The sequence below is a fragment of the Sphaeramia orbicularis genome, chromosome 9, assembly GCF_902148855.1.
Source record: "Sphaeramia orbicularis chromosome 9, fSphaOr1.1, whole genome shotgun sequence".
NCBI lineage: Eukaryota > Metazoa > Chordata > Actinopteri > Kurtiformes > Apogonidae > Sphaeramia > Sphaeramia orbicularis.
In genome coordinates this window covers 53,514,525-53,536,421 of record NC_043965.1, presented here as the reverse complement: position 1 = coordinate 53,536,421, position 21,897 = coordinate 53,514,525, and the positions used below count along the sequence as shown (strand labels likewise).

General features: G+C 40.0%; 1 protein-coding gene across 1 annotated transcript in view; it reads left to right on the top strand.

The window, feature by feature from the left end:
- Positions 1-21,897, top strand: part of kank1a (KN motif and ankyrin repeat domains 1a) — a 103,479-nt gene that overhangs the window by 60,895 nt on the left and 20,687 nt on the right. The window contains exon 3 of the mRNA XM_030143257.1: positions 18,716-21,370. Within this exon, the coding sequence (XP_029999117.1) occupies positions 18,716-21,370 (2,655 nt within the window). The remainder of the gene's footprint in view (positions 1-18,715; positions 21,371-21,897) is intronic.

The window sequence follows — 21,897 nt, the reverse complement described above, 5'->3', positions numbered from 1 at the left end:
TGTTGCAAACTATCTTTTGGATCCACATCCAGCAGATGTAACAGAGACATGCTCCCACATGAGTAATTAATCATATTATTTATTATTATAATGCGCATAGTAATGTAGTGATCAGAGGGACCAAACATATATTTTTACTGACAATACTTAAAAACCTGTTTTGCTGCTCCAGGTTTCTGCCTGTTAAAAGGAAGTCTTTCCTTCCACTGCCATCAAGTGTTTGCTTGTTGGTGTCTGAGTTGGCTCAAGAGTCTGGTTTAGACCGGCTCTAAATGTAAGGTGTCATGAGATAACTTTTGTTATGATGTGGTGCTATATAGATAAAATTTGATTGATTGACTGACACGTGTACGTGGGTAGTGTTTTCATGGTAGACCTCTACTAATTAATGCTTTAATTTTAATATATTGATGTATTCACTTAAAATATACCAGTACGCGCCATGCTTATGACATTAATTGTGCTTTGTGTATTATTTATAAGAAAGAGAGGTGCAAATTCAGTAAAAAATCACCATAAATACACCACACTGGGCTTTTTTTTATTACGTGAATTACCGGTTGGGAGCAGCCATTGCTGGACATAAGTGACATACCATCACTGATTTGAAGAGTAAACAAGCAGCAGTCAGTGAGTGAGACTGAGTGGAAAGCGCATGTTCGCGCTTATTGTTTGCGCAGCTGTAAGCTTTGTACTGTGCCATTGTCCTAGAGACACGACCCAGCTCTGGCCAATAATGTGTCACCTTAGACCGGTGTCTGCTGCATGGGGTCACTGACCAGTCCATCGCAGCTCAGCTAATCGGACAGTATATAACGGGTGCGCATCGCTACTGGTGCTGGAACAGCCCGTGAAGGAGGCAACAGGTCGCTGACCATGCCTGACTGAATGTGGAAAAGCAGATGACCTCCCAGGAGTTCAGCACTTGAGTTTCTCATGAAATATGAAACATCCTGGCCAGAACAAACTTGTTCTTGACATTTCAAAACAATAAACAAATTTCTTTGTTCTTGCAGTGTATGTAGCAGGCTTATGTTAGCAGTAGCACGAACGTTACCTTGGCGAGCTCAACTCTTACTTCCCCAGCTCATTGTATAAGCTAAAATATTAAACTTAGCTTGACAAGATAATTTTTCCTTTTAGAAAAAAAAGCATTATTTTTTTTGCAGTGCAGGGATGAGTTTCATCTTTCAGTAAATCCTTTTCAAGATGATGATGTTGCAATATTTCACAACCTCAGCAGTTAAAGAAGTCGTAATCAAAGGTTGTATAATTTAAAATGTTTTCTGTTCTGTTATCTGTTTACTTGCATATTCTTCCTGACGTTCCCTCTCTGTGTTTTCCTGCACTTTGAGCCCCCCTGAAACTGACTAAGATTGTCTGTTCACATAGTGCACATGTAGAGAGGATTTCCACAGGCTGGTGTGAAATGGGTGCTGTCAGTCGAGGCGCAGATCTGAACACACACCTGCAGATGACTCACATTCCTCACCAGACTAACAGGAGAGAGTGAAGCTTCTTACTTCCAAATCTCTCCAGGAATGTGTAGCATGCAGGACAGATGCTTTCAGGACACTTGTACACCATGCTGAGTGTGGGCCATCACCACAGTGCACACCATTCTAATATGATACCTTTAGTGTGAGCAGAGTCTCTTTGTCAAGAACATTCACAGATTCACCTCAAAGGTCGCAATTCCTAATAATGCTTTATTGCAGATCTCATTTTAGAGAAAATGAAAGACGGTCTGGAATGCTAAGCTAAGACTGTTAACCTCCACCCCCAACAATCGGTAAGAATAGCTTTTAGTGTAGGCAGTGTACATGCCCAAGTAATCACCTGTTGCACCAGAAGACAGTCATACTTGACCTTTATGTGGAGATGCTTCGATGTGGCTGCCATTATTGTGTCTTCATGAAGCTGTGTGTCACAAGACACAAAGGCAAGAGGACAGATAGAGTTTAAGCAGTAGAAAACAACAAAAATGGGGCCCATGAGATGACTCGGGCGTTAGAGGAAAATATGAATCTGACATTAATTATTTTGAAGCTGTGGGGACGGTTTTGAACCAGAAAATCTAAGTATCGTTTTGTTTGCAACAGCCTAAACTTTAGCTGTTTCCAAACAAACCAAATACTATTTCCATTTCTATTTGTCATTGCAGTAAACCTAAGACATGTTAAATAACAGTCCTTTTTGTAACAAACCCTCAGCTGATCCTGGGTCCACTGGAGGAATCTTTCCAGTATGTTTAAAACTGAATCACTGCATTGACATGTTTTCCTTTGGTTAGATGCACTAAGGTTGTGGAAGACTTGGGTGTGTGGTCAATCATCATGTGTGAATCATTGTGGACTAGGATACACCGATCTGACTTGTTCCATTGCGATACTGATACTGATGCAGGGATCTTGTGTATTGGTCAATACCCGATAACAATCCAATACCATTGTTGATTTAAGAAGCCTTACCTGGTGTGGTGAGGCTGAAATCCCTCTGCTGAGACTAATTTCTTTGAATTTAAAGAAAACCATGCAATTCATCTCGGTGATTTAAGTTTATATGAAAATGATGCATCATTTATTTATTTTCAGATCTTTCAGTTGATTGTTAATTGTAAAAGTCATAACAAAGCTGATAATTACTAAGAGAAATCACTTTACGTAATTCAGGAAGTGCTTTTATTGTGAAGTCTGTTGAAACAGGAAGTACCTTTAGATTAGACAAAAGAAAAAAACTTTACACTTTCAAGATGTCGAGTGCCAGTTACCCGTTAGTGTTCTATAAGCTGCAGCATGTTTTATAATTACCGCTCAGTTTGAGAAGAATCTGCCATCTGGTCATTAAACGCCCAAACTCCAACTACACTACAACGTTCAAATCAGACCCCTTAGTTTGCTCCATGTTGCCTGTCTGTGTTTGCAACAACTCCACTCAACTCTTGGCATGCATGACGTAGCCCATGTTGCAAAAATTTAAAGGGGAAGGATCGGTCTTTTGGATCAGTTACTTTTACAGATCCCCAATCCAGCTTAAATGTTGATATTGGGGCTGATATCCCATCCTAATATCAGATCAGTGCAACCTTATTGTGGACTATTTTTTTTCTATCAAATCTGTGTACAAAACTTTGGAAAAGCTTCCAAAACACCCCAAAATCTACTACACACCACCTGTAATCATTAGATCTGACATGAGCCATTTAGTTAGCGGCCAAGTCTGGAAAGACAAGGTCCTATTGTATTTTCTTTGTTTTTTACTATTATTCTTACTCCGCTTCTTTAACTTGGAATTTGACCCTCCGAACGTGCTCAAAAACGGTCACATCTGGCGAAAAATTTGATAAAATACAGAAATTAATCCCATAGGTGCCAAAGTGTTCTCTCTAGTGCCACCTACGTAAAAAAAAAAAAATGCATTGACTCTAGAGGCCAGGAGGAATGTCGTTGAGACATGAAATGAATGCCAAAATTTTTGTCTCATTGAGCCTGACATATCATATGCTGATACCTAGGAGCTAACTCCAACAGAAAGTTCACAACTTGCCTTTCAATGTAAAATTTCTTAAACTATCTCCGAGACTGTTTGTCGTACTGGCGTCTCAATAGTATCAAAAGATAGACTAAACCCTTCTATATATATCTTACTTCTGTCATAACTCTTAGTTTTTTTTTATAATCCCTGAAAGTTGCAAAGTCTCAGCCATCAGTTCTGTTGATCTGTTCTGACTTTTTTTCCCACGTTGTCTATTGATATGTTCACAAGACCCACCACAAGTCTCATGTGCAAGAATTTTTGACATAGGATGTACAGTTATAGATTAATCGCAATTTTTTTATTATTATATTTTTTCCACTTTAAACTGGAATTTGACCCCATCAGCATTCTTAAAATCTCACCAAATTTGGCACGCATGTCACGTCTGGCAAAAAAACTGATGCAATATAAAAATTAATCCCTTGGGTGACAAAATGTGCTCTCTAGCACCAGCTATGTACACAAAAATGGGCCTACCAGCCAGTAGGAATATCATACAGATGTGAAACGATGCCCAAATTTTTGTCTCATCGAGCCCGACAAATCATACGTTGACACCTATGAGCTACCTCCAACAGGAAGCCTTTCAAAGTAAAATGCTTGCACTCAAACTTCCAGGAGGAAAGTCGTAGAGACATGAAACGACACCAAAATGTTGGTCTCATCCAGCCCTACAAATCATACGCTAACACTTATGAGCTAACTCCAACAGGAAGTTCGCAATTAGCGTTTTAATCTTAAACATCAAAATGGATTTTGGGGTACTGTGCTCCCTCAATCATTTAGTTTTCCTTTTAGGTTTGACCTGAGCTAATGTGATGAAATGCCAAATCCACAGTAACACAAACAAACTGAGACAATAGTAGACATTTAATCCCCATGTTCTGATCTAGAATGCCAATTTTTGTCAAGTTTAGTGGCTTTGAGGATAATGATGGTGAAATACTCATGACAGTTTTTGACTAGGAATTTCTAGTGAATAGTGAAAACAAAAAAATGTGAGGACTCAGTATCTGTATTGGTTCATGACGGCTTCAGTGTTCTGACCAGGGGGCTTATGGGGAGACAGCTGTTCCTGAGACAAATCGATATGATCTTTCCTGTCCTGTGCCTAAAACTGCCAGTTGGACTGGATGAGCCGACCACTTCACACTTCTGAAACTTTAACCTGTAAACTCCCGAAACAGTTTGGTCTGAACATGACTCTACTCTACATTAGAAGAACAAGCTCAGTAGCTATAGTTACAGTCATAATAACAGGTTGTTTGAGACTCTATTTAGGAAAAGAAATACTACTGCCTTTCCTATTTTTGAGAGCCTCTCTCATATCAACTACTAGTGAAATGTGGGCAGTGGGTCACCTCAGTGCATTAGGAGCCAGAGTATCAGGCATTTTTAAAACAAAACCTCAACTGATCCCAGTTCCACTGAACTGATCCATTCTATCTATTGAACTTGAATGGTATTGTTGTAGAGGGTGATATTCTATACCAAAAGCTCACTGATGAGTTCTTCAATAATCATTGTTTCAAGATTGAGTAAAAGAAATTCTGTAGCACATGAACATGATGCAATCAATTTTAATGATACTAACATGGAAAGATTTGTCATAACACTGGAAGTGACCATAGTGACTTATAATGGGAGTCCTGCTAATTAGTTTGCAGCCAATTTCATTCCTCTTATTCTTCCTCCACAAAGTTTGATTCATTCGTGTTATAATGTTCTGAACTCTTAACAGCTGACTCATTCTTTTTACAATAAAAATGGCCCTGACCTGTAATAAGAGCCCTGTGGCCAGGTTGCTTACCAAAACTAGAAAAATCATCAGCACCATGTTCCTTCCTGCAGGCCTTGCTGTCTAAAATAAAAACACAGTGGAGTCCTGGCCTGCAGCAGACTGGTCCAGAGTGGCCATTCTTTCCGTAACTTGAATGGCAGCAGCATTTTGTAGAATGGTAGTCATTTTTGACCCTCTGGAGCTCATTCAGAGCCATTCATTTGACTGTGTTTGAGCAGCAGGGACTGACTCAGCTGCCACTTTCAACACCCCATGGTATTGCTGCCTTCACTCAGTTCCCATTGCCTTGTTTTGTAATTGCTGTGAGGTTGTAAACATGTGCCAAAGGGCCAGGCCACTGTGCTTCTGTAAACTAAATGGACTGACTATAGTGTGTTATTCAGTGTCAGTGGTTATACTAGACTGACTGTCTTTACACAATAATGGTTGATAAATTGTTGGTGCTCTTTGTTTAAAGTGTGACTATCTCATTGTTCATTTAGGTTGAAATTGTTGCCATAGACAGTGGCTCAGAACAGTATAACAGTGAAATGGTGACAGCCTGTGCATTGACAGTGGTCCTAAGATGAGAAAAAAAAAATTGCACAGAAAATTATCAATTAAATGTTTTATTGCTTAATGGAAAGGAAAGTGATATCTTCTGTTTTTTGTTTTTTTTTTGTTCTTATTTTTTAGCTCAATAAGAACATTTGCCATTGCTCCATTACTTGCTCAGTCCCCATTATGTTTAAAACGCCATCTCAGGAAAATTTGTACAAACAATATCTTGGAATAAAGTGTGAACTAAAGACATTTTGGTGGGAGCCCAAGATCAAAGGTCAAGGTTGCTGTGACCTCAAGTCCATCCTTGTTTCTAATGTGACACATCAAGAGCAACCAGGGGGATTTTCTTCAAATATGGCGCAGCTGCTGACTTGGGCTCAACAATGATCTGGTTAGATTCTACAGGCTAAGGACAAGGTTAGCATCATTTGTCTTGTTTGTTCTTGCTGCTTGCTTTTTTTTTCTGTCTAATTCTGCCATTTTTGCTTGACTTTCTTCTACTGTGTCATCTTGTTTTTTCCTTCATGTGTCTTTCTTCTCTCAAAAAAGAAGTCATTTATTTTATTTCAGTACAAGTATAAGATGTCTAATTCAACAGTCATTCTAAAAATGGCCATAATATTCAGGTTAGGAATTGATTTAACAGTGAATAGCCCAAAATGCTCATATTTAATATGCTGGTAATTTTGGTTAAATCAGGGTTTCTCAACTATTGTTGAGCCTTGCACCACAAATGGTATAGTGAGCCCTCTGTCACTCCCCCATGGGACAGTAATGTGACAGACCTGTATGTGGAGGATGCGGTGGGTTATATAGCTCTGTAGATAAAGCTGTGAGAATTTGCGACGGAGGGTGGTGGTAGGTGGACGATGTGCCGGATGATATGCCCCCATCCGGTTGGGTTAAATAACTTAGTTTGACTAGCATAGACAAATGACTGCATAATGTTCCACCCCAGAGTATGCTGAAATTTATTTTAAATCGAAAACTCATATTCTGAGTTTGATTCACATGTCTGATTGTTTAACTTGACCATCTATAGGGGGTCGAAGTGCCAGATTTTTTTTTTTTTTTTTTTTTTTTCAACCTGCCTGTGTGTTTGCAAAGGACGCCCAAACATTTCCTCCAGTCTGCATCATCATGTACAGAGTTAAGTTGTTGAATTTGGCAGTGGCATCTGGCACAGCCCTGCAACTTTATGATAGGCTAGATCATAGTCAACAGCTTTGCTCTGTCCACTCTGACTGGGTTCACAGAGAAAAGGCCAGTAATGCACACTATGAATGTACTGATTGTGTTTTGTCTTGTTTCCTGAGTTTTCATGAGGACGGATGTGCCTCGCTGTTTGTTGTGTGGAACTGCTGCAGTTTGATCAAAATGTTGGCTTTACTTTTCTCAAGAGAAATTAGGCCTGTATAGTCTGCAGGCAGAGTCAGGAAATACCAGGCTGCATATGAGAAAAGAACCTGTGTGTGTTTCAGGCTGTTACAGGCTCCTCCACCCATTCCCTTGCATCATGCTCTGCTCTCATGCAGTATAATGGTCTAAGTGTGAGCTAGTTCCACTCTGTACTTAGTGTATCCGAGACAGTTGCAGTTGTAGAAGCCTTTGTTCAGAGTGCAGCACATGAGATTTGTTGCTCAGATCAAATCTTTAAGGCAGACTATTAACTAGAGGTGAACAAATCAATGTGTTTGGCTGAATTATTGGTGTCAGTGGAACATTTTACAGACTACTGGTGACAGTGGAATTGGCTTTGATAGTGGCCGATGGACGTAGAGCCTCAATCACAGCATCACTGGCTGCAAAGAGATTTATTTGGCTTGTGCTGAAGACTGGTTTGGCTTTATCCTTCATACACTGAGAAAAGAGACAATATGTTAAATGACTTCATACATTTTTTTCTGGGTAAAAAGAGGCAGACAGAGGAAATATGAGCCACACTTGTAAATGGGTAGAGTAAAATATAGTCAGATGAAGGATGAAGTAACAACACACAAATAACATAGCATTAGCCTCATAGCATAATTGCCTATCTCATATACAAATGGACAAAAGTATTGGGACACATTTCAGGTGTTTGTGCTCATCGTCTTCTTTGTCTTCGTCTTCTCTTTATAAATTTTATTCTGTGATTATTAAACTATATATACATATTGTGCATACTATAGTATTATAACATAATAAGCTGAATTTAATGCAGCATTTGTAATGTGCTGAAGGAAACGATAAACTAGTATATAACTTGGACAACTGCAAGATGAAAATTTGAATGAGAGCTGGTAACTTCTGGTATCAAACAGTACAAGTTTAGAAAAGAACACTATTACAGGTCTAATGTCATGCACTTCCAAACATTAGGAACTAAAGAGGTATTTGATCCTTTTTCAACTGCATCCATGCATATGGCCGTCATATTGTCTTCTGTGCCACGAAGTGTTTGTGAATAGCTTGATTATTTGTAGCTACATTAGATGACCTGAGTTGATGTCAGACTGACTCCAAAATAGATCACCTTTGAGTCCAGTTACTTTGTACGAGATCTGTTGCCCATGATGAATGGAAATTTGTGCCTGTGATTAGAAGCCTGGTGTTGGGGATGTCACAATACCAAAAATTCAGGAATCGATACAGATACCACTAAAAGTACACAATTCTTGATACCAAAGTCGATGCCACGTTAAAAAAAAAAAAAAGAATCATGAGAACCCATAAACTTAATCGAGAAATACTTTACATATTTACATATAAATGAATATTGCTATTGCCTCTAACTCTATCATCTGTCGGCACTGTCAGTCACAGTTTCCTGCTTTGAATGCACAGATGTAATTGGCTGAGTGGTATCACGTGGGATGGTTCTACATGCATGCAGTTGGTCTGTGCATTTCCTCATCTACTCTACTCTACTGTACTGTAAGCTGCTCTGGTTAAAGTAGAAGCGCTCCACCACTGGCTGTGGGTCCGGACCCGGACCACGGTCTACTTGTTAGTGACTGCTGGTATAGTTTCTTGTTGTCAATATTTTGTATCAGCGGTGGCCCTAACGGGCCTGGCTAGGTTTGTGGTACCCCCCCTCGTTTGAATTCCACAGTGGCTGATGCGTGCCAATAACCACGTTGTGGTCATCTACCTGAAATACTTCCACACACGACTTTTGGCCCCTGTTTTGTCCATTAGAGGAGGCGGAGCTTTAGTTGCAGCTGTTGCCATTCTTTCAGGAGTTTCTGTACCTGTTGCATGTGTACTGTTCAGAGGTTGCTTTTGACATTTTTATTGTCTGTCATTTTGACGGACAGGGTTGTAAAAATTCCATCATAACATATTATTATCCGTCATTTCAAATTTTTATTTTTTAATGATAGAGATACAGGGGTTGGACAAAATAATGGAAACACCTTCACCTCAAGATGATAATGCCCCAATCCATACAGCTAGAATTGTTAAAGAATGGCATGAGGAACATTCTAATGAAGTTGAGCATCTCGTATGGCCGGCACATTCCCCAGACCTCAACATTATTGAGCATTTATGGTCAGTTTTAGAGATTCAAGTAAGACGTCGATTTCCACCGCCATCGTCTCTAAAAGAGTTGGAGGGTATTCTAACTGAAGAATGGCTTAAAATTCCTTTGGAAACAATTCACAAGTTGTATGAATCAATACCTCGGAAAATTGAGGCTGTAATTGCCGCAAAAGGCGGACCTACACCATATTAAATTATATTTTGTTGATTTTTTTTAAGGTGTTTCCATTATTTTGTCCAACCCCTGTATATTTAGTAGTATTTAATGTTCAAAAACATCTCGATGCAGTAGCTGTAGTTGCTGTTGGCTGATAAACCAACGTGATATCACGACTCGCATAATTATATACGCCACTTTTAATTGGTGTGTCATCATGCACTGAGGGTTTGGGTTTGGGTTATGTGAACCAGAGATCTGTGCACAAATTGACATGCCATCTAATAACACATGAAAGGTAGAAAATGCGTATATATAGCACACCAAATGCCATAAGAACTGGCGTATTCCTTGCTTGTCCGTCATCCTTCACCACATCAGTCCCTCTTTTTTTAACCGCGTTGATCAATGCCATCATATTTACTGGGCTTTCTAAAATAACTAAGGAGACTTGACTGTCTTCACAGTTTGCGCTAGCAAAGTAGCATCTAATTTTGGCTAAAGTCAGCAAAACAACGAGACAAGACTTGACACTGACTGATTAATATGCACACTGGCCATCAACTGGACAGGGGGTGTACTACAGGTGAACTAACTGGACAGGGGTCTACTACAGGTGGACTAACGGGGAGTCATATGACTGCAGTACCGCTGTTGTATTCAGTGTAGTTGTGAACAGTGGTGCTGTTGGTTCTGTACAGGTAGGATGCTGTTATGGACTGTTTGATGCCTTGTTAAGAGAGAGACAGACCAGCGATCCTGCGAGCAGGTTCCATTCAGTGTTGTGTGAAAACTTTCTTTGGTAGTGTTATGAGACTGGTGTGTGTGTGTGTTCCTTTAAGTGCAAGAGCAGTGTGTGTGCGTATGGTGTGAGTGGTCAAGCAAGGTGAGGGAGTGGCAGTTTTGAGTATGAGTATGTAAGAGGGACAAAAGGAAAAAGTGTACAAACATCGATATACTGTGCATAAAATAAAAGCTGCTGTCTTCCACTACTGGCAAGGGAGTTAACCCCGACATCGGCCCTGGAGGAAATCTCCCAGCCAGTCAGCTCGCTGACTACGGTCGGACGAGCCGAGCAGGAAAGGTTAACAGTAGATTACCCTCAGTATTTTAATCTGTCAAAATGACAGTCATTTTTAAAAAAAAATCCATCAATGACGGAATATTTTCAGTTAACGTGACCTCTGGTACTGTTGGCGCGTACTGCCCCCATCAATTCAAGAAGACTAGTAGCCTACTCATGGTATCGATTCTTAAAGAAATGAGTATCGACGGTTTTTTTTTTCATCATAGTATCGAATGGTATCGTGAGTATCGGTTGTCATGGCATCCCTACCTGGAATCACTAAGTAACTGAAGATGCATTTCTGAACTACCACATTCTTTTTGCTCTGTTGGGATACTCCAAGCAAATGGTGGACATATTTAGACTTGTAGCCTAATTATTACAATTTCTAATCATATAATAATTATAAATTGTAATACTGGCAATTCCGTCTGTCCAAGATTTTTGTCCAACACATTTGTCAAAAACTATTGACTCGATTCTTTTCAAATTTGAGACCCATTTTCTTTATTGCTACGTGAGGTTCAGTGCCAGGTTTAATGGCTAAATTTCCATTTTTGGCTTCTTAAATTTTTGAAAATTTGACCTCAGAAAATTTGTTCAACTGATTTCTGGAAGACTATTCACCCAATTTGTCAGGCAAAGTACAATCAGATTGAAAGTTAAGACTTGGGCAGAATAATATTTGTCTTGGTTTGACTGAACTACCCAAAAGGACAGTAATTTAGTTTGATAGTTTGATCTAGTTTAAAATTATCTTTAGTTTAAAATTCAAAATGAATTCCTGACTACGCAGTGTATCAGTAAGCAGGAGGGGCAAAGTTTTGTGGCGGGGTGGGCGTATTAATAAGATCTGCTTACTTTTCCACTTGTATATTCTTGTGGATGTTTAAAGGGTCTGTCAGCTCTCATTTTGAACTTTTACAGAGCCAGCGTAAAAGAAGCAAAGTCCCGGTTGCACATTTTTCCTTACAGATTTGACATCAGTGAAAACAACCTTCAGAACAATGTTTTTAGAGTGAATAAGGATTCACAAACTTAAAGAAGCTGATTTTGGTTGGATGTTGTTGGGTTAAGCATTTTGAATTAGTTAAATAGTGCAACAGGCAAAAGGGTAGCAAAAGAAGTGTGAACATTTGTAAAGGAAATGGCTTGAACATGTGCCAACCGGTGTCCCATCAGACTTGAAGAATTAGACCACAGCTTCTTCATATCGCTGTATTTGATTCTTTTCACAGAATAGTCATGTTCAGGCAGCACATGGTTTCTATTAGAACCTCTGGACTGGAAATGATCTGTGACAGACATGAAAGTAGCTCCTGGAAACACATCAGGGTACAGATTTCCAGACATGTTTTGGCGATCACTTCATACGCTTTATACACTACTGAAACACATCTACAGTTAATGTGGGATAATTACGTCCAAATATTTTAATAATCTCTGCTGAGAAAGTCATGCAGGCCAGGGATGTAATGTGCCAAGTTCCGGATGCTATTTATAAGTTGTTGATTGGGTGCTTATATAATATTTTGAGCACTAATTTGGACCCTTTGCGCTTGGCCGATATACTAAACTGTTAAACTCTTTATATGACCAACAAGGATGATTCCACGTGTTTGCATTTTAATGCATGCACTGACATTAACAATGACTAATGACTAGTAAGTCACTTAATAATGAAAACAAACTCACTTGGAAATTAGTTTTGATTATTTTGACCAACTTTTAGTCCATGAAATGTTAGAGCACTCAGTTTGTGATTGGTTTTTCTTGCAAAAGTTAAGAGTGAATAGAAAACTCTGATGTCTATGTTGCCAGGCTTTGATTGGCAGTTGTGTACGACAGCTTGTTCACCTGCCTGAAACTTTCAAAACATCTGTCTTTGGAGCTTTCTTCCCAAACAGACAACTGCAGTTTTGTTTAACCTGTTCCTTTCCACATGATTTGCGTTCATTTTTACCCATTTACCATACCAGTTTCCAAACCTTATAACTGAAGAACCACATGCCAAAATTAATCTTTGAAGCGCCTTTGACACTTAACATTAAGTTTCAGAAATGTGTTTTACTGTGTGACTTAAAGACAACCTTAAATTTAGCAGAAAAAAAATATTTTTTTCCTTTATTTTTTATTTTATTTTATGTTTTTTACCCATTTAGAATAGGACAAGAATTAATTATGGAATTGACCAGTGATGTGAAGGTAATAGCTATGAGTATGAGATTCTTTCACTAATTATATTTTAGTTCTCATCAATCGTGTTAAGTAAACTTAGTGACCCAATTCAGGAAAATCTAACCTTTCTAACAATTGATTGCATAACTATATTGACAAACATTTTGTTATAGAAACTTGAATGTGTTTAACACAAAATGGCAACTGGATTTCCAGCAATCCAGTGGGAATGGCTTGCGCTAACAAGATTGTTTGTCTAGCATTAAGTCTCCCATGTCCCGTCAAAGATTAGAACCACTCAAATTCCTGTAGTCCCACCCCTTTTGTCCAGATATGGTTGTGTGGCTCCAAAAAGCTATCATTGTGACAATTTAAATCACAAACTAGTGATTTCAAAAGAGGCAGTTCACAAGCCAATGGGTAATGTCACAGTTCCTCTGTCCACTTATTTTATACAATCAGTGGTTGGGACTGAATCCCCCCTTCCTCTACTAGGCGTAAACAGACATTTAAATACTTAAATTAAAGGCATCTGTACGGAACACTGATTTCTTTAATTTTTCCAAAGAACCATTGGTTCACAAATATTGACAAGTGTCCAGGATTCAGATTTCCCAACATTTATAGGTTAGGGGCCTGGTTACAACACTGGGGAAGTACCTCAAACTGCAGAGAAGCCTTTTTCCAAGTACAAAAAAAAAAACCTATGCAAGTAATACACACATCACCTACATTTTGTAATTATATCTGTAGGTGGTACTAGCTGTATAGGTATTTGGCTACCTAACAGTTATATTGAAATAAGTATGGGAAGATGATTTTATCTACATAACTTGCATGATGGATCGAGGAGCAGACAGTAGAGAGTCATAAACAGCTATTGTTGAGTGTAAAGGTATTTGGATATTAGCTTACAGATAAATTAAAAAGTAATGATTAAAAAAACCAAGATTGTCAGAATCAGGCTTTCATGAAACAGCACTTTCATAAAATCTTTTGTGACTGAAACTGTAAAGAAAAGTTCAGTTACGTGACAATGCGTAAAGCATATAAATGGTACTACTACTTTTTTTTGTAAGCATTTGAAGCCTTAGCTGTTGTGAGATACATGCACCTGCTAATAAGTATAGTATGTAACTAGAGGCATAGCTGGCTCATTACAGTTGGCTTTTCAATTTGTGAAAGAGAGCCTGTCCACGCGACAACAAAATTATGTAAATCTGCACAAGTTTAATATCGTTTCAGCCTTTCATCCACATGACACCAGCGTTGTCGGTGCCCTGAAACGGTATTTTTTGAGAACAGGTCCCAGAGCAGAAAAATCTCACAACGCCGCCCTCATGTTGCCATGTGGATAGGCAAAATACCACTTTTTGGAAATGATGACGCCCTACCACGTGACCAGAAGAAGAAAACCCTGGACTGGTAACAACAACAACAATGTTGGATTACAGAGTTGTGTTTGTGCTGCAGGCGCTACTAAGTTTACTAGCACTACTACAACAAAACCTGGTAATGCTGCATCAACTTGACAACTAACGGAAACACAAAACAGATACATGCGTCATTTACTTTTAAATCCACCACGGTGTCCTGCTGGAAGGGCGACCTGGACCCTGCATTCTTCTGTGATTTTAGTGTATCCTGTGGCTCTGTCTGTGTTTGTGTACAGCACCACATGTAGGTGTGGCATATGTAGTACGCCATTTTAACCCAGTTTTTCAGTTTCTACAGTATGTGGACACTGATATTTCTTGAAACAATATGTGTATGGACATGACATTTTTAGAATCCGCAAAAGAAAAATACCGCGAATGTTGTCGTCTGGACAAGACATAAGTTTAAAAAAAAAAAAAGCAGTATCACCTATATAACCATTGTTAGGTACATGTAGCCATTTTCAGTTGTTTTGGCATTTGGCTATTAGCCATTAGCTGACCAGTTGCTACTCAAAGCAATGGTTGTAGTAAGTATTATATTGAAATGAATATGTGGAGGTAATTTTAGCTACTTGACAGACTAAGCAGAGATTTTTCATGTAATCCTCCAATGGCTCTTTCCCATTTTAGATGTTTTGTGTTTGTTCACTGGTCTCAGTAAGTCAGTTTTTGTGCCACCCAGTGGGAAGAACTGCAGTGACTTTGGGCATCTGTTACATCATGTACATATCCTCTATTTGCCATAAATATCATGAAAGTGCAATAGAGACCTGAATAAAAAGGAAAGTGTATTGAAGGCAGATTACTATTAATACTAACTGAGTTTAGTCATGCTGGCGGAGCTCACTTGAAAATTTTACTTGGACATTTTTTAAGAAATTGCCTACATGAAAAATCCAATACTAAGCTGATGTGCAAACACCATAGTTTTTGCCTGGGGGCTTATAAAACATCATTTCTAGCAATAAACTGTTTTGATAGGCATAATAAGTGGTTCTCTAACTACCAGTGTAGAACAATGGCTGTGGCAGTGTTGTGAAATCCCAGTCACATTGACAATGTAACAGCTGTTGACAAGTGGAGCAGAGTCCAGCTTCTTGTCAGTGTCACTGAATGGTGACCCCTTCAGTTGTCCCATGCTGATGTGACCTCTCAGCTGTTGGGGGTCTCTGTGGTACCAAAGGGCTGCCTGTCACTTCTATATGACGCAACTGCTGAGCGCTCACAAACTCAAGTTGAACAGTAGACATCATGAGACTGTGACTGTGCTGCTGTACACATCATATTTACACAAGGAAAACACAACAGGATGTGGCCGGTGCAGTTACACAACATTTGAAATAACTTACTAAAAATACAGTCATAGGTGTATATTTACTACACATGACTTGGCAGCTACAAATTAAACTTCATTTTATTCTGTAATATATTTCGGTCAGGGCTGTAATCAAAGATTCAATATGCAAGACTGAGGTTGCTCATGTGTTTAGGCCTGTTTTGCTCTGGAAGATGGTCATTTGTTGATGTTGGTTAACATATTTAAGCTAATGACTGTCTCTGTTGCCTAGCTTTAAAATAACCACCCATGCCCTGATTTCCGTATAGACAACTTAGGTCAGTTTTTGTGTGAAAAACCCTCCATTTGTTCCGGAGTTCAGAAGGGTCTCTCTTCTCACCCTCTGTAGCAGTGACAGTGTACAGCACTATCTACCATTAGCTTAAAAATGGAGCTAATGTCCACAAATGACCAGCTCCCAGGGCAAAACACAATACATCTTCAAGCAGCTGTTACATACAGAACCTTTACTGATTTATTTTCATTGTAATTGTTTTTACAGTATTTATTCAATATGTATGTTTTTTCATAATATCTACAAAAATTCTCTTGTGTCCATCACAGACTCCAGGATGACATCTTGAATTTTTTTTCTGACACAAAGTCCAAAATACTTAATTCTGATAGGAAAGTAATGACATATTACATGTCTTAAATAAATAAATAAACCTCTTTATGCAAGGCAAAATAAGTTCATTTGTGGTCACATTTCATGTCATTGGCTTTTATTTTCCTCTTGGTGTTCCTTATAATTATACAAACTGCTTGAACTATGAATTAGAAATATAAAAAATTATCAAAGAAAGTACACAAGATATTAAATAATATTAGAGAAAATAATGTAATTTAAAGAACATAATTAAGAAATACACCATATAAGCTACATTATATTTTTCCATGTGTGGTCTCTGGACAGCACATGCTCACCTGAGTCAATACATATGTATATTTCACAGTAGTGACCCACCTGATACCGCTCAAAGTCTATGTCTTAAAAATATCCTATTTACTTTGTTCTAAAGCGAAGAAAACCGGCACGTCATCAGAAGTAACAACACCTGAATCTTTGGTATTTCACCCTTTTTTTCAGTGCCAGTTTATTTACAGTTACAGTAACATTCATTCATATTTGTGAAACTTGAAACAGATTCTCAAATGCTTGTGTGTCTTGTGAAACCGTACGCCGCAAAGTTTTTCTAAGTATAAATAAGAGTCTAGAGGTTTGACATGTACAGTAGCTAAGCTATTTGTCTTAAGAACAGGCTGTTATTGTGTTGGGTTGACCTCCCCTCCACTGAATAACACAACTCTTATTTGGAAAGGGAAGCCTCACCGGATTGGAGGAGGCAGCTGTCCAATAGTGGGCTGGGGCACTGCTGTGCTTAGTTTACACCAGTAGTGGAATTTTTTCCCCCTTATGGAGAGAGGATTGAGGAAGAGTGAGGAGAAACAGCAGCTCATACCATCCAGCTGCTCATTGTACAGTATACCTTGACTGTCGGCTAGCAGAGGACAAGAAGTGAGGGTTAAAGACAAAATGGACAGAGCGCTGTCTGGCTGAGGTGAGTGAAGCTTGAACAACAAGGCACTGGGGTTTGAGCAGCAGGCTTATCCTTGTAATTCCCCCCTGTATTTTAGCTGAATGAAGGGGATTGATGGGAGAAGTTGCTGGAGCTGGGTGTACTGGAAAGGAAGAGCAGGCTGTTTATTTCAAGCCTGTGTTTCCTTTAGTTGCGGAGAGTTCCAGGCATACCAAGAACAAGACGCTGTATTTAGCCAACACAGCATGAATGCAGCGCAGTCTGGCTGGAGCTCTCTGACAGAGGGCATTTTCTACTGAATGTGTGGAGTTTGGACTTTGATTTAAGCAGCTTTGATAGATCTGTGCAAAGCGTATGAGGTCAAGAAAGTCACCCCGAACAGCTTTGTTTTCCTGTCAACAAAGTTTTGATGATTCGTGGGTTGTTTTTGTGGAGGGTTAGGGTTACTTTTGAGCCATGTTTGAACCGATACTTTTAAGTTTATGTTGTAGCAACATGCCAAACTAGAAGATTTTCCCTCTCCATTGAAGTTAATATGTGTATTTTGGTCTTATACTTGTCGTGTGTTAAGTCTTCCCCTAAGTATAAGTTGCATGAGCGTTCACTTAGGGTTAAAGTTCAATAAAAAAGGCTGAAACTGTTGACTTGACAGATGGATTTTGGACTAGGAAATATTGACATAGCCAGCTTTCCTGTCTTTCTGACCCCTTTAGCTGTGTCTTATCAAAGCTTTTCAAACAAGCAGCTGTTTGTCACAAGCTTACCCCGTACACATCTTTATACAAATCCTACCACTCCATTAAAGACGGAATTTTGCGGAGTTTCACAAAGCAAAATTTTAACATTTGCTTCTAATATTGAAGCTTATGATGCAACATTGTTTTCCTTGGCTTCATAGTGTGATCTCACATAGTTGTGGCCTGACTTAAACCGACCCCACCAGAATGATTATCACTTTCTAGCACAGATGTGAGAAACTTGAGACATGTTTGTGCTTGTACTGTCAAATTATTGCGATTGTCAGTGGCCAAGGAAACACAAAAGACTTTACCTGAGTGTCGAGCAGCTTTGGGGACTCATTTTAATCTAATGTCAACCTTTATTTTTACACTTATTTACAGTTACATAGAAAAAACTAAGAGGAGGAAAAGGTAGTAACACAAATGGTTAATGAAAAGACTTTAAAACTTGTTGATCACAAAGTAATTACATAAGAAAATGCAAAACCTTTCAGATTAAAACTGTAAAAGATAATACTGGATGAATTAAAATATAAAATACAGTCATGTCAAACAGTTACAAATATAGTTTGGGTGATTTAGAAATATCAAATTTCTAAAATATTAGAAATTCTGTATTTTGTTCCAAGAGCCAGATGCTGTAAATTTAAAAGCGCTTAAAATTTAGGCCTAATTTGTTGAACATGACACAAGTTCCAGTTTGTAGACAGGATCTGGTGATGTAACACAACTTTGAGGGCAAGTATTTAATACATGTTATGCTGTACATATTAGGTGTTTACAGAATTGTTCAAAAACAACTCTAAATAGCAAGCATTCTTTGTAAATGTACTTTTTTTTTCCCTCCCACAGAAAGAGGACAAAGATGCCCAAGCACAGAAGATGACAAGGAGTCTGTGGCCCCCTATTATGTTGAAACTCCCTATGGTTATCAACTAGACCTAGACTTCCTCAAATATGTCGATGACATTGAGAGGGGCAACACCATTAAAAAGGTGAGCATCCAGAGGAAGCCCAAAGTGGCCAAACCTTTGGCGGTGCCTCGGGGCAGCACTGGTGGGGGCAGCACTCAGGCTGAATGGACCTCCACAGACTCCTTGTCCTCCTCCAACAGTGACGATAAGCAGTCACCAGTATTCTTCACCTCCAGGTCCCAGCTCCCCACCCCACTGACCCCCACCCTTACGAGGACAACTTGTGAGGTCCCCCCACAGCAGCAGGCCTACTCCAGCATCACAGAGCAGAAACAGCTCTTGCCACCACCATCACCCAGGTTTACTCCTCGTCATAATTCCCAGGTGGAGAAGACCCTCATGGAGACCCGGCGACGGCTTGAACAGGAGCGTTTGCTTATGCAGCCTCACACTGAGCCTCTGCCCCCTCGCCGTCGACTTGCCAGTTTTGGCGGCATGGGCTCAAACAGCTCACTATCCTCTTACTCAGGCTCCATGGCCCCAAGCCAGGTCTCTCCTAGCATACATCAGCCCCTGCCCCTTAATGGTCACCTCCCCAATGGAGAGTACAATCCCTACTATCCCCCGTCAATTGGCAGCTCCATCCGCCATAGCCCTATGAGCTCTGGCATGGCCACTCCAGTGACTAATGTCAGCCCGTTACACCTGCAGCAAATCCGGGAGCAGATGGTTGTGGCCCTCAAGAGGCTTAAAGAGCTAGAAGAACAGGTGAAAACCATTCCTATATTGCAGGTTAAAATTGCTGTTCTTCAGGAAGAGAAAAGACAGTTGGCTGCGCAGTCCAAAAATCCAGGGCTTGGTGGCTTTCGCAAGCGTTCATACAGTGTAGGCAGTGCTGACCAAATGGAGAATCCTGGTCCTATACAAAAGGAAACAGAGCTGCACATTATGGAGCCTGAAGCCCAGGAGCAGAGCACTCAGCGGCTTGAGGAATTCCGGCGTCTTACTGCTGAGGTCCAAGCTCTGGAAAAGATAACACGGGACAATAATGGAACCAAAATCCAGCCTCATAATGTCACACAAAACCAAGCCCAACAGAAGTCCATTGGCACAGTTACTGATGAAAACATGAACAGCCTTCGTGTTGCTCCAAGGAAGCTGGATAAAGAACACTGTTTCCAGGATGCAGCAGTAGAAACGGATCATCAAGAAATGCGCAGCACTGCTGTTGCTGTGACAGAGGCCATGCTGGGCATGACCAGTGAAGCTGAGAAAGAGATTGAGCTGCAGCAGCAGACCATTGACGCACTGAAGGACAAGATCTACCGTTTGGAGGTACAGCTGAAAGAAACAACTCACCACATGGAGATGGGTAAGCTGAAACTAGAGCTCCAAGCAGCTGGTGGGTCAAACAAGAAAAAAGCGGACAAAGGTTTGATGGTCAGGCCTGAGATGTACAGTGCCTGTGTGGAGGCCAAAGTCCAGATGCGCAGTCAGGGAGTGGGAGATCATCTGGACTCCAGCAATGCTAGCATGGCTAAAACTCCACAAACCCACGCTGTTGGAGTGTCCTGTCAACCCAGTATGCAGAGCGTGGCCTCAGGCCCAGAGATCCCCATCGATCAGTGGGTGGTACATGAACGTGTCAAGGTAAACCACCAGTGTGTAGGAAGGCATGTGGAGATGTGCCACCAGAAAATTGGTTTGGAGCTAAATATTTCTGAGGCAGGAGTTAACACAGAGGAGTCAGTGGACAGTTTGGGACTGTGCAAACCCATGACAGAAAAAAGCAAGGAGTCAAGATCAGTCGGCTGTGGAGACTGTTCAGTTGATGTGATCATTAGTCCTATCAAGATACTGGTGTCACAAGGAACTGAGCCAGATTTGGTCAGAAAGGTGGACTCAGGGGTCATGGTTGCACCTGAGTCAGCAAATCAACACACCAACACTGAGAACCAAGTTGCCAGTAAGTCCACTAATACAAAAGCAGTTGTCCTGACTGACTCTTTCACTGACATGCTGTTGGTTACATGTGACAAGCACACCAACACAGCTGTGACTGAAACCAGGACGGTCGCTGTTGGAGAGGGACTTGTCAAAGATGTCCACTTAACAGCAAAGATGCGTTCGATTGCTGTGGGAACCACCACAGATGTGGACTCATTCCTTAGCAAATCAAGCTCCTCCAAAACCAAAGAATGTGGAGTGGGACCAGTCAGCATCCATGAAAACTTCTTGGTTGGCTTAAAAACCAGAAACATAGCATGTGGCCCCTCCCAGTCAGCTGAACCTGTCACAAACACAGAGACTGTGGAAATAAAGACTGTGCCTGCAGCCCCACAGGCTCAGGCCCAGCAGGGCGCTGGACTGGACCACTACATTGAGAGGGTGCAGAAGCTGCTGCAGGAGCAACAGATGCTGTTAGCAGAGAACTACAGTGAGCTGGCAGAAGCTTTTGGCCAGCCCCAGTCCCAGTTTGGTTCCATTAACAGCCAGCTGGTCAGCACGCTGTCCTCCATCAACTCAGTCATGAAGTATGGAAGTGTTGAGGACATCCTCAAACTACAGGCAGAGTCTGCCAGCGCAAACAAAGGTGAGAGCAACAACAGTTAGAGTAGTAATAATGTATTATGGTCCCTAATAATAATAATAATAATTCCAAATAATAACCACCCCAATATCAATAAATAACGGTAATACACATTTTTGGTCAGTATTTAGTTTTTCTAATTTAATGCATGTCTTGAAACAGTAGTTAATTATACACAACCCTTGAACATATCAAATTTAGTTAACAGTATTTGGATTGCAATGGCTTATTAGACGAGGTTCAACAATTCAGCTGTATTGACTGTATCTGTACGCTATCTCTGAATTCTTACATATACTCAGTAGATAATCTGTTGAACATGATTTATATTTGCATCATTTATATTTCTGTATATGCCTTGCATTAATGATAGGAAAAAATATTAATAATTTAAAGGGTTTTCAATTTTCAATATTGTGCTGAAGTTGAAATCCTTTTTATAATTTTATTGTTATTGTTGATTTGTTGGAAGTATTCTGTAAACACACTGTAGGTGAGCTATCCAAGTAAAATTTACCTGGCTGCTACTC